Below are 19,751 nucleotides of genomic sequence, written 5' to 3'. Positions count from 1 at the left end.
AAAATTTTCAAAATAGCCTAATTTTTAGAACGATTAAGTAGCAAAAATCAAAGATCTTTGACATAATTATTTCGCAATCATTTTTCTAGATTTGAATAATCGAGTGTGAAAGCTGTTCGGCTGATGTATAGTTTTCAATCACAACGCAACAACATACACATATACAAGCTGGTAATGTCAAAAACTTTTAAAATAAGAACTTGAACACTAGTTTTAAACGACACATTGATTGCCCAGATGTATATGAACTTACCCCTCTTGGTGCAAATCGAAAACCCAGAAGATGATCCTCTTCGATTTGCGTTTTTTATTCTTTGGGCTGTTTTTTTAAGGTATTAGATGTGTGTAACGGTTTGGTTTGTAGATCTGGAAACAAACATTTTGAGCTATCGGAGAAGACGAAGGGGCGGTGGTAGATGGGTCGCATCATTAGAATTTTCATCTGGGTCGCAAGCCACCGTCACCGAAGTTTGCTAGGTGTGGGTGGTGTTGCACAAGTAAGGGGCTGCAATGGTGGTGTAGGTGGTGGTTTTCGAGCATCTTTAGAATATAGGGAGAGGGTAGACCAATTACCAATTTTGGTGTGTGTGTGTGTGTGTGAGAGAGAGAGAGGGTGATAATTTATTTTTCTTTTCTCTTTTAAATAAAATAATAGGAAATTTAATAAAATAAATTAAAAATGAAATATTTAAGGGCATATTGGTCATTTTATGTTGGGTGTGGACCAAAACCATACAAAAATGACAACTATAGGGATCAAAACCGCAGAAGATATTCAAAATTGGATCACTGGTGCACCGTCAAACTTTTTTGGACCAAAGTCACATAATTTTACCAATCACAGGGATATTTTTGCAATTTTGTCATTTTCTTATAATAATCCAAGAAAAATATATTGTGTTTCTGTTAAAAGAAATTGCTTATACATAACACCTCTTAAATGGAGTTGAATTTTCATACAAAAAAACTTTGTAGCACTTGAGTTTTCTGCCTCCAACCATAATATACAACGTATAAAAGGGCACAAATTTAGTTCCCAAAAATAGCTTCACGCGTCACAAGTTTAATCCCCCTGACCCATAACTCTGCCATATCAACACCACCCTCGCACACAAAATGCACCTCCTTATTCTTCGTCGTAACCACCCGAAACAACCCCTCCTCCTCCCCATCCGCCTTCTTCCTCCGGTTCCACCGGAACGACGAGCTTCCACCAACCTCCGCCCATTTACACACCACATTCCGCCTACTCGATTTCCCCCACCGCAACAACCCACCGCCTTCCACCATGCTTAGCCGCTTGCTATGTGGACACCCTTTCCCCCCTTTACAATGTTTCTTGACTCGACCACCACCCAACACCAGCCCCCGTGCCACGTGGTCCAACAGAACCTGTTCGGCGTCTTTACAAGCTAACCGGAGCGCCGTCTCGTGTCTCGCGTTCTCAATCTCACAAATCGCCCCTTTCGAAATCAAAAACTCGCAGATCCTACCGTGTCCTTCACGCGCCGCTAACATAAGCGGCGTGTATCCGTCGCCGTCAGGAGCGTTAATGTTAATGTCGTTTTCATTGTTTGTTAACGTTTTAACGGCGTCGAAGTCGCCTCTAGAAACGGCTCGGTGGAGGGTGTAAAATGAAAAAGAAAATCCTTTCTTAGGGGCATTAATGTCATTTTCACATTCAAGGATAACTTTCTCAAAAGCACCACAGTCAACACTCGCTTCCGATAAACTAACTGCGGTTTCGCCGTATTTATTTTGAAGTTTTACGTTAGCTCCGGCAGATACGAGCAACCGGAAGGCGTCCACGTGTCGGTTTATGACGGCAACCATGACTGCCGAATACCCATTTTCATCTTGTTCATCGAGGTCAACTCCTTGGTCAACGAGTTTTTTCAACGCGTCAGTATCGTTCACACGTGTAACAAACATTAAACTCGAGAATATCGAAGAATCGCTAGACCGGAGGACCTTTCCGGTTCGAACCACCTCCAAAATAGCTTGTCTCAGCCCTAATGTCCATCGAACCGATCCAGCGATCGACTGGACACATTGATTACCGGAATTGACCAAACCGAAATCGGCTCCGGCGCCGGCGAGAAGCTTAAGACAGTCGACGTGTTTATTCCTTGCACATATCATGAGTGCAGTTTCTCCTGCGTCAGTTTTCGAGTCGAGATTACAGCCGGCGTTGACCAGGTGGTGGAGGACGGCGGAGTAACCGAGGCTTGCTGCCAAATGGATTAGCCGGAAACCGGTTCCTTTGATGGTTTGAACCGGGAGCTCCGGATCAGCACCCTGGTTTAATAAAAGCTCGATTGCTTTTAGATTTGAGCAAAGTATAGCGTGATGGATTATCGTTCGACCAAAATGAGGAATATTAGGGGAGATATGTTGAAGGAGGGTGTTTAATATTGAACCGGTTTTTTCAAAATACTCGACCGCGCACCATGTAATGTCATACGGTTCAGCTAAACCGGCGCCTACTCGGAATTCTTCTCCGGTTGTCGTGTCCCATGACCAGGCTCCTAGCCTCACCTTGGTGTCTGTTCTTGCACCCGCCTGCTCAAAAACCAATATTTCAAAGTTTAAAACTATTTTTTTTTCTTATTATTTAAAAAAATAAATCATGTCATATACTAATTAAAAAATAACTAATATTAGCTGGCCAACCATTGGCTGTTTAGTTTTCATTTTCTTTAATTTGATTATTAAGTTTTTAGGTTTTTTCCGATGGCCAACTATTTATTGACTGTTTAGTTTTCATTTTTGTAATATTTAATTAATTTTTTTTTTTTGGTTTATTTATGAAAATGTATATAGAAATTAACCTTCAAAAGAAGTTGAACAACTGAGATTTGTCTATTGACAATAGCCGCAACAAGGGCATTACAACTAACATCCGCATGTAAAAATGGCTTGGAAGATCGAAGCAAAACTCGAGCAGTTCCATTCATGTCTACTCCACACTGCCATCAAACATTCAAATATACATAATCAACTTTGTATATTATTCCATTTATAATTTGGAATATTTTTGTTAAATGTACCTTGAAAAGTGTATCAACAAAATCAATATATCCTCTACATGATGCATTGACAAGGGCATGGATTGCAACATTAGGGCGAATGAGGTCTGATGCCATTAGGGCTTTTGCAGGCATGGCGAAACCATGGTGACTTGCTTCAAGTAAAGCCTCTTCACAAGCAACTTGAGAAGCTCCACCTTCAATTAATAACTCCAATATCTCAACATGGCGTCCTCTTGTTGCTGCTGTGGTTGCATACCCACGAAATAATTTCTTGTTCACATTTGCCCCAATACTCTACAATTTAGACAAAAAGTATGGTTATACTTATATTGCCTCCATTTCCAAAAATTCAAATCTGTGATTATGAGATTAATTTGCATTTTGAGTTATGAGATGTTATGAATAGTCATTAAATTAAGCGTTAATTCTGCAAATGTGGCCAATAATTCCTAGTTTGAATTTTGCAAACCATCGCTTTCAAAATCCAGATAATAATAAGTAACGTTTCTAGTTATTTTTCGAAAACCAAATCACAATGAAACAAAGAGAAAAGTCCAAGGCTAATCAACTTATTTTTCTCAATTAACAGATGAAACAATTTGAAATTATTGGAAAGTAATTGAATTACTTGTTCTAAACCTCAAGCTGAAAATTAGGTCGTGATTCGGGTAAAAGAAATTGAAAACACATTATGCGTGTTCTAACAGTGAAGGTTGATTGAGATTGTGGATTTGTGTTCTTCTATTTCATCAAGTAAGTTTCGATGAAAGTAGGAGTTAAATTCTGAATTTTGAAGATAAATGATGCAAAAACTGATCATATTACCAGTAGCTTTCTGACAAGCTTCACGTTTCCGGCATGAGCAGCGAGGAACAGAGCAGTGACATCCGTATTGAACTCTTCAAACTCCACTAGAACCTCGCTGGGAGACTCATCATGTAACACGATCTCTGTCTTCTTCGAATTCAAACATACGGTTCCAGCAAAGTTCACATCAACAAAAGGATCTGCCAAGCACTCCAACGCAGCTTTAAAATCGTTGGCATATGCAGCTTCAACGAGGCGTTGTGAGACTTTCTCCACGTAATCTTCCACAGGAAACACCTTTTTCACAGCCAGATATCCTCCACCGCCTGTGGATTCGCCGGAGTTGTACACCGTCATACTTTCCGGTGTTTCTAGTAAGAAATGTGTTGTTGGATATTTGTTGTATAGAACAAGGAAGATGTCGAGCCTGCGTGCGTTATTGTATTTAAGAATTTTAGGGGGACGGATTTTTTTACAATACTTTATATAGCACACACCCTTTTGCTACTTCAACTAATTTAAATTTAATATATATATATATATATATATATATATATATATATATATATATATATATATATATATATATATATATATATATATATATATATATATATATATATATATATATATATATATATATATATATATATATATATATATATAAAATAGGCGAATGCCCGTGCGTAGCGCATAAATACCTATATAGTTGAAGTTTTTACTAATATATGTTTTCTTTTTAAATATAACGATAAGTTGTTGTTAAATTTGATATAATAATTTTTGTACTAAATTAATATAATATATTGACTATTTTGATTTATATGATAATATATACATCTATTATAATTTCATAATCTCAATCGTTTGAATGACTTCTACCCGCGAGTTACACATAAATAAAATTAAATATAATATATGGTTTTATGTTGTTTATGCTTGTTGTTATTGTTAATTAATTTTTTTAAAATTTATTTGTTTAATGTTTTAATTTTCTATCATTATAATTATTTAAAACGTCAAACATTATTTTTTGATTTTAAATGTAACAATATAATCATTTATATAGAGTGATTTTTAACTATTGTTATTGTAAGTTAATTTAAGCTACTTATTTGAAAATTTTTAACGATTATAAAAATACATTACGAAATATTTTAGTTAAAATGATATTACAATTTAGTGTTTTTTCATTTATCACTATACTTTATCGCTTTTAACTATTTACAAAATATTTTTTGGTTTTTTAGTGAAACTGAAACTTATATTTAAGTTATATAGTTGAAGTCTTTATAAATATATATATATATATATATATATATATATATATATATATATATATATATATATATATATATAAAATAGAACAATAACGTTGTTGTTAAATTTGATATAATAATTCATCTACTAAATTGATACATCATATTGATTATTTTGATTTATATGATAATATACACATCTATTATAACTTTATAATCTCAATCTTTTGAATGACTTCTACCCGAAAGTTACCAATGAATAAAATTAAATATAATTTATGGTTTAATATTATTTATAGTTGTTGTTATTGTTAACTAATTTTTTAAAATTTATTTGCTTAATGTTTTAATTTCTATCATTATAATTATTTAAAACATCAAACAATATTTTTTGATTTTAAAGTTAACAATATAATCATTTATATAGTTGAAGTCTTTACAAATATATGTTTTTAAAATAGAACAATATATGTTTGAAGTCTTTAATTTCTATCAATATATGTTTTTAACTATTTACAAAATATTCTTTGGTTTTTTAGTGAAACTGAAATTTATATTTATGTTGACATTGTAATGCGCATAAACACATATATAGTTGAAGTCTTTATAAATATATATTTTAAATAGAACAATAACGTTGTTATTAAACTTGATATAATAATTCGTCTACTAAATTGATATATTATATTGATTATTTTGAATTATATGATAATATACACATCTATTATAACTTTATAATCTCAATCTTTTGAATGACTTCTACCCGCGAGTTAGACATGAATAAAATTAAATATAATTTATGGTTTAATATTATTTATAGTTGTTGTTATTGTTAACTAATTTTTAAAAATTTATTTACTTAATGTTTTAATTTCTATCATTATAATTATTTACAACATCAAACAATATTTTTGATTTTAAAGTTAACAATATAATCATTTATATAGTTGAAGTCTTTACAAATATATGTTTTAAAATAGAACAATATATATTTGAAGTCTTTAATTTCTATCAATATATGTTTTTAACTATTTACAAAATATTCTTTGGTTTTTTTAGTGAAACTGAAATTTATATTTAAGTTGACATTGTAATACGCATAAACACCTATATAGTTGAAGTCTTTCTAAATATATATTTAAAATAGAACAATAACACTGTTATTAAATTTGATATAATAATTCGTCTACTAAATTGATATATTATATTGATTATTTTGAATTATATGATAATATACACATCTATTATAACTTTATAATCTCAATCTTTTGAATGACTTCTACCCGCAAGTTACCAATGAATAAAATTAAATATAATTTATGGTTTAATATTATTTATACTTGTTGTTATTGTTAACTAATTTTTTAAAATTTATTTTCCTAATGTATTAATTTCTATCATTATAATTATTTAAAACATCAAACAATATTTTTTGATTTTAAAGTTAACAATATAATCATTTATATAGTTGAAGACTTTACAAATATATGTTTTTAAAATAGAACAATATATGTTTGAAGTCTTTAATTTCTATCAATATATGTTTTTAACTATTTACAAAATATTCTTTGGTTTTTTTAGTGAAACTAAAATTTATATTTAAGTTGACATTGTAATGCGCATAAACACCTATATTGTTGAAGTCTTTACAAATATATGTTTTTAAAATAAAACAATAACTTTCTTGTTAAATTTGATATAATAATTTGTCTACTAAATTGATATAACATATTGATTATTTTGAATTATATGATAATATACATATATATTATAACTTTATAATCTTAATCGTTTGAATGACTTCTACCCGCGAGTTACACATGAATAAAATTAAATATAATTTATGGTTTAATATTATTTATAGTTGTTGTTATTGTTAACTAATTTTTTAAAATTTATTTGCTTAATGTTTTAATTTCTATCATTATAATTATTTAAAACATCAAGCATTATTTTTTGATTTTAAAGTTAACAATATAATCATTTATATAGTTGAAGTCTTTACAAATATATGTTTTTAAAATAGAAAAATATATGTTTGAAGTCTTTAATTTCTATCAATATATGTTTTTAACTATTTATAAAATATTCTTTGGTTTTTTTAGTGAAACTGAAATTTATATTTAAGTTGACATTGTAATGCGCATAAACACCTATATAGTTGAAGTCTTTATAAATATATGTTTTTAAAATAGAACAATAACGTTGTTGTTAAATTTGATATATAATAACTCGTCTACTAAATTGATATAATATATTGATTATTTTGAATTATATGATAATATACACATGTATTATAACTTTACAATATCAATCGTTTGAATGACTTCTACCCGCGAGTTAGACATGAATAAAATTAAATATAATTTATGGTTTAATATTATTTATAGTTGTTGTTATTGTTAACTAATTTTTTAAAATTTCTTTGCTTAATGTTTTAGTTTGTATCATTATAATTATTTAAAACATCAAACATTATTTTTTTTTTTATTTTAAAGGTAACAATATAATCATTTATATAGTTGAAGTCTTTACAAATATGTGTTTTTAAAATATAAAAATATATGTTTAAAGTCCATAATTTCTATCAATATATGTTTTTAACTATTTACAAAATATTCTTTGGTTTTTTTAGTGAAACTGAAATTTATATTTAAGTTGACATTATAATGCGCATAAACACCTATATAGTTGAAGTCTTTACAAATATATGTTTTTAAAATAGAACATTAACGTTGTTGTTAAATTTGATATAATAATTCGTATACTAAATTGATATAATATATTGATTATTTCTAATTATATGATAATATACACATATATTATAGCTTTATAATCTCAATCATTTGAATGACTTCTACCCACGAGTTACACATGAATAGAATTAAATATAATTTATGGTTTAATTTTATTTATAGTTGTTGTTGTTGTTAACTAATTTTTAACATTTATTTGATTAATTATTTAATTCCTATCATTATAATTATTTAAAACATCAAACATTATTTTTTTATTTTAAAGGTAACAATATAACCATTTATATAGAGTTATTTTTAACTATTGTTACTGTAAGTTATTTTTAAGCTACTTATTTGAAAACTTTTAACGATTATAAAAATATCATTAGGAAATGTTTTATTTAAATTGAGATTACAATTTAGTTTTTGTATTTATCACTTTTAACTATTTACAAAATATTCTTTAGTTTTTTAAGTGGAATTGAAATCTATACTTAAGTTGACATTGTAATGTTATAAGTATGTTTACAATTTAAGTATTTTGTCCAAACTGTTCAAAAGTTGTAGCTTTAAACTGATAATAGTTTACATTTAACATCATATTAAATATAATAAATTAAGTATAATATGTTAAAAGTTAAAGACATAACTTTATAAGTAGAAGTCAAGATATTATTTTAAAATTGAAATTTAGTTTATTTATGATTACACTTTAGGTTTGGTATTTATTTAACAATATTAACCAACTTATAATTATTATTAAAAATACACTATAATTTATCACTTTTAACTATTTACAAAATATTCTTTGGGTTGTTTAAGTTACACTAAAATTTATATTTAAGTTGACCCTGTGATGTTATATTTAAATTAATAATTTAAGTATTTTATACAAATTGTTGCAAAATTGTATCTTTAAAATGATAATAGTTTACATCCAACAATATATTAAAACTAATAAATTAAGTATAATGTGTTATAAGTTAAAAAACATAACTTTATATATATATATATATATATATATATATATATATATATATATATATATATATATATATATATATATGCTTTCTTTATAATTTTTAGGGTTTTTTTGTTTTCCATATAACCCTTCCCTATATATATATATATATATATATATATATATATATATATATATCTATATATATATATATATATATATATATATATATATATATATAAACTATCTTATAATGCATTTATCTTAGTAGTCCCCACCAATTTTAAGACATTTATCTTAAAATACAAGGAAAACAATTATGTACCATTAGATCTCAAATGGATGGTGATGATTCTTCTAATCCTAATCCTGGTGAAATGGTTTTAACCAATAGAAATGAAGTAAATTATATTAATCCTTAAAGATGATACGGAAGATACAAACAGCTCATCCTACCCCACCCTCTTCATATCTCCAAGGCGCGCAATTCAAATCTTTTTGAAAACAATTTTTCACACATTGGAAACAAAAAGGAGTTTCTTTCTCTTTCTCTTTCTCGCTCGCTCCATTCAACATCATATCAAGCCATTCTTCCTGGAAAAAACCCTAGCCGCTATCAATCTCTCTTTCACTACGTCCTCTGTTAGACCACCATCAGATCCTTTGTTCATTAGTCATGTGTGGTTCTTAGAGGGTCCGATTCAAGTAAGAATCATCTTTTTGATTTCCTCTACGTCTTTCTCTCTCTCTCTCTCTCTCTCTCTCTCTCTCTTTCTCTCTCTCTCTAAAAACTGATTATCTTGAATCTTTTTGGTTTTCATCTAAAATCCACCCCGTCTACGCAACGTTTATAGTGGATTTAGAGATATCATGTACCCCAACAACGATTAGATACCACTGCATCAGTCGACTCCTTCTTCTTACTTCTTATTTGTTCGTATCCTCAGTTGGTGTCACAACTAGGAATTTTGATGCTTTGTAACAACAACAATGATAACAAATGTGAACCAAAAATGTGAAAGCATGTACGATGCTTATTCAATAACAACAATACACCCATCAAACACTTTATACAAGCACATCAAATAGTCAACAAAGAATTTGAAACCCTAGAAATCCCGGTTTAAGTCCATTTTAAACTAGGACTTCCTTATTGGGCCTAATGGGCCAATAAGTTTCCAATTTGACTATTTTGGGCTTAGAACTCTTAAATGGACTCTAATTGGACCCACTTCCATTTATTTTAATAATTTGGGCCATATTGGGCCTAGAATGAAATAAAATACCCTAATGGACCTTATTGGGCCATAACTAACCTAATTAGCCCTAATGAGCCATAAAAATCATTCCTTGATTTATTTTGGGCCGTGAACCCTCTCCAAAGACCATTTGGGCCAAAAATCATCTAATTGGATCATGATATGGGCTTAAGCATGCAAGGCCCAAATCTTCTTCTCTTTTATCCCTTTCTCGGACCAAGAAGAAGAAAACAAAAAAAATGGAAATTGATGAAATAAGGAGGGTTAGCCACCTCCTTATTATATGTTGGTCTTCCATGCAACCATCTCATGTTCCCATGCATCCATCACATCCTTATATCTCTCTTATCCCCTCTCTTTTCTTCTTCGGCCGAGAGCACCAAGGAAAAACACACACACACACACACTCAAAAATCTCTCTCAAACACATAAGAACTCTCTTCTCTTTTTCATTCAAATTTTCGAGAATTAGAAGCATTCCAAGGAGTTTTTCATTCAAAAATCACTTCAAGTCTTGGTAATTTTTTACTTAAATCCAAAGTTTAACTTATATACCTCATCAAAAATCATATTTTAATTCATTCAACTTCATGATCATACTCCTTAAAAGCAATTTAAGCTCTAGCACTTCTAAGGAAGCTTGTTAGGCCAAAATCTTCTCTCAAATCTTCATCAAAAAACAAATCCAAACCTCAAGGTGAGTTCATACCCCTCTTTTTCAGTTTTTACAAGTTTTATGAGGGAGAATACATGTAAAATGTGTAGATCTATGTGTATGTGTGTGCTATGTATGATTTTATGCATGTATGTGTGATTGTAAGTGTTTATGTGGTAAATATGCAACAAAAAGAGAAGAAATCTTGAGATCTATGACATAAGAAGGAAAAAAAGACATTATCTAAGGTATAACACAACAAACAAGTCAAGAAAAATACCCTCTAAGATTTAAAACAGACATATTGTAACATAAAACAAATTTTGGGGCTTAAATTGTCAAATAAACAAAAGTTGGGTGAAAATTTGCTATTCACGGTTTTCTTGAGGGTCAAAAGAGTCAAAACAGTTAAAATAAATGTTTTTGTGACAATTATGCTCTTCAAAGGACTTGAAATGTAAATAATACCTCAATGGGCCAAATTTTGGGCTTTTCGGCCCATTAAGCCCAAAGTTGTGAAAAATCTGATTTTCAAAGGGCTAAAATGAAAAATTTCTCAAAACAGGGGATAAAAAGTTAAAAAAAAATTATTTCAAGGGTTAAAATGCGTTTCTTTACTAAAAGGGACCAAAAATGTAAACTTTTTGGATTTTGGGCCAAAATTGTAAAAGTTGCAAAAGTTTGGGCTTTGACCGAAAAATACTTTTCTGGAAGGGCTGAAACTGTCAAAGAATAAATTTTGGGCTAAAAATATCAATTGAGTAAGTCAATAGGTCAAATGTGTCAAGAAAATGATTTAAGGACTTAAAATGCCTTTTTTTATATAAAAGGGACTAAAATTGTCATCTTTATTAAAGAATGGCTAAAATGAGTCAAACGAACTTTTTGAATCAATCCTTTTACTATCAAGATGTTTGAGTAAAAATAAATACAAAATACAACTCTTGAAGATGAATATATGTATAATTCCAAGAATCGTTAACAACAACCGAGTGGCCTCGTGCCAATCCAAAATAACAATCGTCCAATCAAACCTTCCAACAATTATACAATTCCTAAAAACAAGTAAACAATCCAAACTTTGGGCTTGAAAGTCCAATCATGCTTGTTGGGGCCTTCGTGACCCATTAACATGATTTTGGGCCCAAGGAATAGTAATAAATGTTATTGGGCCTCCTACGACCCAATTTCATATTTAAGGGATCCTCAATGGCTTTTAAGTGCTATTGGGCCTTAGTGGCCCATTATTACTGCTAGTAAGGTCCAAATAAACAAATACATGTCGATAATCAATAGTAATCAAATTCAATTGTGATTTAGTGAGTAATAATGGGTGGCACCAACGTGTGCCGGTCGTAGTCTGTAGTTATAATCAAAGTCTCCTGGAGGGAGAGCGAGAGTTTGTGTATATATCTATACGAGGGTGACTCCCCCACACCTCAGCTGTTCGCTACAGTTAGACTCGGCCATTCTAGGGTGAGAAAATCTTAAGATCAATTCCGGCGTTCACCAGAGTGCCAAGACAAACGAACTAGTCATTATCATGCATGGTTATAACAACTCACATAAATAAATCCAATATAAATCAAGTAATCAAGGTAATTCAAAATCATTCACGTGATGGATAACCATTCAAACCGTTATATGATATTTTTATTTTGGAAAATATCGGGTTTTCCGGGGAAGTTCAACATTTTCACTTGTATGTTTAATACAAAGTTTTTCAATTATACATGTTTTGAAATCATCATGCATATATTTACGGATCTTCACACCTTTTTATAAACAATGGTCTTTTCAGAAAATATCAGATTTTCTGGGTTGTTTTCGTTCAAATACACAAAGCATTTTCATATCAAACCTGCTTATGAACTCACCAACATTCCATATGTTGACCATTTTTCAAAATAACTTGTATTCTCAGGTAACAGGTAAGCTGAGGAATAAGTACCAAGTATGTTAGTTTGTTTTGCTTTTGAAAACTATCAAACAATTTATGTATGGATTTGTAACGTTAAAACAATGTACTTGATGTGAACAATGTCAGTTGTAATATATTGATGCATGGTGATGTTTATGTTATGATTCATGTATATTCATTGTGATGATATTAAATTTAAGTCACACGAGCCCTCGGACGTTTCCGCCGTCTGGTTCGGGGGTGTGACAGGTTGATATAAGAGCTATGTTTATAGTGAACTAGCATATCTAACCACACATTGATATGCAACTATAAACCAAAGAGGGACAAAACAGCTCTGAACAAAACAAAACAAATAAACACAACGATAAAACACCCCTACTCGTAAGACACATGAAAAATAACATAATACCAAATCAAACAAGATAATCCTAGCATCTCGGTTAAGCCGAGACTGTTCATAGTCGTATTAAGGATTGAATGTATCCTGATCAACTACATTTCCTCTGAGGTACAACTATCACATGCCCCGAGGAAATAGCGAGGGTAGGTAAACCTAAAAAAACATACCCCTTTATCACCAAGAAGAGAACATCAACTCAATTTATACAATAATTAAAACGTCTTAGGAATAATATTAGCATATTTATACGCTCTCGCAGACAGCATGGCTGGTTTCCATCACCCCGGAGATCCTTATTTCCCTAATCATGGGAATAACGGATAGTTGGAAGAATCCGAAGAGGAACCTGAAGAGGACCTCGAGGAGGAGTCTGAAGAGGAACCCGAGGAAGACCCCGAGGAGGAATCCGAAGGGGAACCTGAGGCGGAAGCCGAGGATGGACCTGCTGAGCCAGTGGTGGACCAGGAAGAAGAGGAAGCCGAAGGAGGTCTCGAGGAGGAACCCAACGATGACGAAGATGGTGATTCGGACGCGGAGTCCGAAGTCATCAACCCCCCTTATCCGATTAGGGTGCCCGCTTATCGGATGGGCCCCACTGGCCCTACATCCCCTTGGGGTATTGACCTTTGGAGGTGGAGCAGACAGCAGGGACAACGACCCCCGTTCGGCATGTCACGCGAGTTCTATGACTTGAGTGAAGGAGGACCGGCCGATCGCGCACTCCCGATCATGGTGAGACGATTACGGAACACTGGCGACCTAGCTCAGGGCACCGCCGATCAGATGCACCAGATGCGGACTAGGGTCGAGCGTGCAGAGCAGGAAACGCGAGAGGTTATCCGAGAGTTCCACATGAGGCAGGCGAGGTGGGAGGCTCGAATCCGAGATGCGGAACGACAGGCGGCTCGCCTTCAAGGAGCGTCCACTTCCTCGGCACCACCCCCTGGCACATCCCACCATGACTAGGACTAGTTGTATCCGTCTTTAGTATTATGTTACTATGATCTATGCTATGTACCATTGACAATATGTTTATGTGTTCTACTGTGATGTTGTAATCTGCTATGTGTTATATATCCATGATTTTATGCTAATTTGTGACATTACTTAAGTTCGTGCCACACACCTAGTTTATAGGACCACGATCTCACAAAAAAAAACATAGGCACTCAACATCTTTCCGTTCCATGACAAAAAGATGCCTCAACGACCAACCTGCGGAAACCCTGGGCCAACCCCACCCGAAGTCAACTCAGTTGCATTCCAAGCAGTTGTATCCGTTGCGATCACTGCAGCCATGGCACAAATCCACCAAGGGAACAATGGTGGATTCAATGGACAAGGGGCTGGAAGTTCAAACAACGGGATGAATCAAGGACCTACCAAGGCATGCTCCTACAAAGATTTCACCAATTCCAAGCCACAAACCTTTAATGGCAGTGGGGGAATGTTAACTCTGAAAAGATGGATCAAGAAGATGGAATTAGTGTTCGAGATATGCGAATGCCCTGAGGAAATGAAGGTGAAGTTTGCCGCATGCACTTTCGTTGATCAAGCTCTCACTTGGTGGAACGGACACGTAGAAGCCATGACTCTTCCCGTAGCCAACTCTATGTCGTGGGCGGAGATGAAAGAAATGCTAATGGCCGAGTACTGTCCGCGAGGCAAAATTCAGAAGATGGAACAAAAGTCGTGGAATCTCACCGTCCGAAATTCCGACATTGACGCATACATATCAAGGTTTAGCAAACTGTCTCTGTTGTGACCTGCATGATTACTTCGGAGGGAAAGAAAATAGAACGATTCATTTGGGGACTAACCTCCCCAATCCAAGGAAATGTGATAACAACAAATCCCGAAACTTTCGACAGTGACAAGAGATTGGACAAGAAGCTGTACGACCACAACAACAAGAAGGGTGAGAAGTTGGTGGAGGCTGAAGGCAAGAAGGAGAGTAACAACAAGAAAGGAAAGAACAACAAGAGGAAGGGGCATCAAAGCTCGGAATCGTCCAAGAAGCAACAAACAATGACAGTCAATGCTGCAACCACCCAAGTTCCCTCCGCACCACATGCGCCAGTCTCAGCTGCTCCAAGTGCTCCTAGCTAGTATTCTGGAACTCTTCCAAAGTGCAACAAGTGTAGTCTGCATCATAATGGAGAATGCAGAGAGAGATGCATTGCACCAGCTGCAATCGAAAGGATCACACGGCAAAAGATTGTTGGACCTATCCTCCCCAGAATCAGCAGCATGGAAACAACAACAGTAACAACCGCAACAACAACAACACCAACAACAGTGGCAACAATTCAGGACCGAGCCACACCTGCTATGGATGTGGAAAGACTTGGCATTTCCGTCGAAACTTCCCCAACAACAACAACCCTGGGAATGGAGGAACAGGAAGAGTGCTGACCATGGGTCAGGGAGAAGCGGTTCAGGATCCCGCTGTTGTCACTTTTACATTTCTCCTATACCACACTTATGCATGCATCCTATTTGATACCGGAGCATAACGAAGCTTTGTGAGCAATAAATTTAAACACTTGTTAAAACAACAACCCCAGAAGCTTAATGAAACATTTATGATGGAAATGACCAATGGGAAAATAGAATGTACTAGGGAAATCTATATGTATCGGATGTACCCTAGCCTTAAACCAACACGTATTTCGAATAAACTTAATGCCTGTTTCCATTAGGAGTTTTGATGTGATTATTGGCATGGATTGGTTAAGCCCCCACCATGCTGAGATTATGTGTCACGAGAAGGCCGTTCGCCTTCACCTTCCGAATCGTGAAACCCTAATTATATACGGAGACAAACCTAACAAAAACCTTCGTCTTATATCGTGCATTAAGGCACAGAAGTATCTGCGAAAGAAGGACTTGACGTTTCTGGCTCATATATTGGATAAATCCAAGGAAGAGGTCAACATTCAAGACATTCCAGTAGCTTGTGAGTTCCCAGATGTCTTTCCTGAAGATCTTCCGGGGATACCCCCAGAAAGACAAGTCGAGTTTCGAATTGATGTTGTGCTAGGAGCTACTCCCATTGCCAAATCGCCTTACAGATTGGCTCCTGCGGAGATGCAAGAATTGTCCAGCCAACTTAGTGAACTTTTGGACAAAGGATTCATCCGACCCAGTTTCTCACCATGGGGAGCTCCAGTTCTCGTTGTTAAGAAGAAAGACGGATCTTTTAGGATGTGCATTAACTACAGGGAACTCAATAAGCTCACTGTCAAAAATCGCTATCCACTCCCGCAAATCGACGATCTATTTGACCAACTTCAAGGTGCAAGCTATTTCTCTAAGATAGATCTACGATCTGGGTACCATCAACTCAAGGTCCGAGAAGAGGACATCCACAAAACCGCTTTCCGAACTCGTTATGGACATTATGATTTTGTCGTAATGCCCTTTGGTCTAACGAATGCCCCTGCTGCATTCATGGACCTAATGAATCGAATATGCCAACCACTCCTTGACAACTTTGTCATCGTTTTCATTGAATACATTTTAGTCTTTTCTCGAAGCGAAGAGGAGCATGGCCAACACCTCCGACAAATCCTGGAAACCATACGAACCGAAAGGTTATATGCGAAACTCTCTAAGTGTGAGTTCTAGCTCCGTAGTGTGAAATTTTTGGGTCATGTTGTTTGTGACAACCCAAAATTTCTATTCTGTACAACCCTTCACTTCAATAGAAGTCAGAACAGAATCTGAAAACTTTCAAGCTTTTTGGATTAAGTTTGAGTATGTTAGGAATAACCATTTTAGGAGATATCAGGAAAGAGGATGCCCTAGGGTTTATTGTGCAATAATAAAGTTCCAAAAACTCCAAGAGTTTGGAGTTTACGGCCCAATTGGCTTTTGGACCGTAAACCCCAAGAGTATATATATATATATATATATATATATATATATATATATATATATATATATATATATATATATATATATATATATATATATATATATGGCACTTAGCCATTTAAATCACTTTTTCACTTTTCAAGATCCAAACTCAATTCTCTCTCAAGTAACTTCGAATTTTCCTTCTAGATCTTCAACCTAGTAAGTGTTTCTAACCCTTTTAAGTTGGTATATCACTTAATCTAATGTTTTAACACACTTCCATCTGTAAAAATGTTCCAATTTCACCAAGAACACACACTAGTGTTCTTGGCCTTTTGGTACCATTTTAAGCCTCTATCTTGTAAGTACTTCTATCCTAGAGTATCTTAAGGCTTCTTATACTTCCATATATCAAGAAAACACCCAAGAAAGTGAAGATCAAAGGTGTTTACAGTCCAAGATGTTATTGGACCGTAAACCCTAAAAAGTGTGCCAAAGTGGCCCTAGTCCCGTCTCAAGCCTTGGAAACTAGTTTAGACCCCTTCCTTGATGTGTTTAGGACTTGAAAACGTCAAAAGACCTTAGATCATATGTGTTTACGACAGTAAACACATGGAATAGTGGTCCATGGGTCGTAAACTACATATAGGAGTGATTTGATGCCACAAACACTTCCATAGACTTATGCTTCAAGTAGAATTGCTTCTAAGGACTTATAAGGCTTCAAAACTCAAAGTGGTCAAAGAAGCATGAGTTTACGGCCGTAAACTCATGGGTTTACGACCTTAAACTCAATAAGTTATGGTCTAAAAACCGTAAACTCAAATAGAGGGCTCCCTTGAACCCTAACCTCAATAGCAATGTCCTCCTACACTTAGATGAAATCCTTAGCACTTATAACACTGATATAAGGTGTTTAACATGCCCTAGAATGTCTTAACTTTTTTATTTTGTTTTTTAAAGACTAATGGGTTACATATATGTGATATTATATGTTAACTAGGATCATAGAGTGTGTAGAAGTCTTCACTTGACACTTAGCATCCTATACAGTCCGTTCATCCCAACCACTTGCTACAGGTGAGTTCATACCCCTTAATTAACTTTTAATTGTTTTTAAATGCTTTTAGGTGGGGGGGGGATACAAGTTGAATCATGCTAGTTATTATATCAATTATGTGATTTATAACTAGCATACAAATGGATTTACTACACTTTTAGCTGTTTTACCAAACAGATTACTTCAAATGGCTTTCCAAAACATTTTTACTCGTTTAAAACTCTTTGTTAAACTGTCTTACATACTGAATGTTTCTTTTCAAACCCTATTACAATTTTGTTTCAAAACAAAGGTTTTCCTTATACTTAAAACTGTTCTTATCAAATAAACTGCTTTCCAACCGTGTTACAAACTGACATCAAGTCATCTTTTCTTAGTTGTTAAACTTTCATAAGGTTTTACAAAACTTGTTTTATACTTTTATATTGTCAATTTCATGCCTATATATGTTTAGTTATATAAGTAATGTTTAAAGGACTTAGGAAGGCTAGCTCGCTTTATCTCCTTTTCCTCGTTGGGATGTGGCTTTAGGGCATCGGTTATCCGTCCGAAGGTCGTCTAAATATTAGTTATATATTATGTATACATATATAGACATAAAAGTTCTATCAATAAATTCAATACCCTTGGGTAGCAAGGGTATACGTTCATGTTCATACGTACATGTCATATTACTAGTAAACTACGATAGGCGTAGTTTAGGAAGTTACTAATACTATTACTAGAACGAAGAATCATACAGTGTGTCAGTTCATTCATGAGTCAATACTTGCTAGATAGAGTGGGAACACACATTACAGCTAGTACACACAGTACATTTCAATACTTGCTAGATAGAGAGAGAACACACATTACAACTAGTACACGCAGAACATTACAATACATATAGGCTAGACAGAGGGAGAACATACAATACAACTAGCACATTCATTACATATACATTCATGCAGTTATGTGAGCCACTAAACGGGGCATGACACTTCCTTCCATGGCCGTTTTTGTATCCAGAATCTCCTTAATTGGGGAGCATATGAGTTTGCGTATAGATCTGTACTGGATTGACTATCCTACACCTTGATGCTCGCTACAATGGGACTTGCATGTATACGGGTGCCAAATGTCATTTCTTACGGCGTCTTACATCATCGTTTTACTAGAGTTGGTAGTAGGATACAGGCCGATCACATGGTACTTTAAATTACAATTGGTTTAAGGTAGTTAGTACAGTAGTAGTTACTTATTACAATACTACAATACTATAATATTTTCCCATTACATTCACTCTGTGAACATTCACACGATGCACGGTAATGTAAAAGCTATGTTTTTGGTTAATGGTAGTCAGATTTGGGAAAATACACTCTTACAAGAGACACACACAGATACTAGATGCCTTGGTAGAAGGCTTGTTTTAGTAGGAAACATAGGATTTTCTAGGAGGTTCAAAACTTTTACATACTTACACTTCACATACTTACAAATACTTTCTTACAAATTCACACACTAAAATACTTACGATCTCACCAGATTTAAAGCTGATACTCTCTTTCAAAATAACTTGTATCCTCAGGTCACCAGTAGACAGGTACCAGTGCAAGGTTTAGAGAAGATGGAGCTCGCTCAGGACTCATCTTTCATTTTGATTTATATTTTGGTGTCTATATAACTTGACAGAACACACTTGTATGAAATTATATTATTAATGCAATGGATGATGTTGTTTCTTGTTTACTACTTTGCCTTGTTGTGATACTGAACATGATGTCCTCCACCCCAGAACGTTTCCGCCGTTCAT

The 19,751-nt window shown here is 33.7% G+C and overlaps 1 protein-coding gene across 1 annotated transcript; it reads right to left on the bottom strand.

Annotated features, from left to right (window-relative positions):
* Positions 1-863: 863 nt before the first annotated feature.
* Positions 864-4,258, bottom strand: LOC111918326 (uncharacterized). Its single transcript, XM_023914004.3, has 4 exons — positions 3,858-4,258; positions 3,051-3,326; positions 2,832-2,969; positions 864-2,562 (listed from the first exon to the last, which is right to left on the bottom strand). The coding sequence occupies exons 1-4, from the start codon at positions 4,194-4,196 to the stop codon at positions 1,030-1,032; spliced, it is 2,286 nt and encodes a 761-aa protein (XP_023769772.1). The 5' UTR covers positions 4,197-4,258; the 3' UTR covers positions 864-1,029.
* Positions 4,259-19,751: the final 15,493 nt, after the last annotated feature.

This window comes from Lactuca sativa, chromosome 8 (assembly GCF_002870075.4).
Source record: "Lactuca sativa cultivar Salinas chromosome 8, Lsat_Salinas_v11, whole genome shotgun sequence".
Classification (NCBI taxonomy): domain Eukaryota; kingdom Viridiplantae; phylum Streptophyta; class Magnoliopsida; order Asterales; family Asteraceae; genus Lactuca; species Lactuca sativa.
Note: the sequence above shows the minus strand (reverse complement) of the source record. Positions and strands in the feature narration are given on the sequence as shown.

Coding starts and splice junctions, on each gene's coding strand:
- LOC111918326 (XM_023914004.3), bottom strand. CDS start 4,196: ATGACGGTGTACAACTCCGGCGAATCCACAGGCGGTGGAGGATATCTG. Junction 3,327..3,857: donor AGCTTGTCAGAAAGCTACTG/GTAATATGATCA, acceptor TCTAAATTGTAG/AGTATTGGGGCAAATGTGAA. Junction 2,970..3,050: donor TTGTTGATACACTTTTCAAG/GTACATTTAACA, acceptor GTTTGATGGCAG/TGTGGAGTAGACATGAATGG.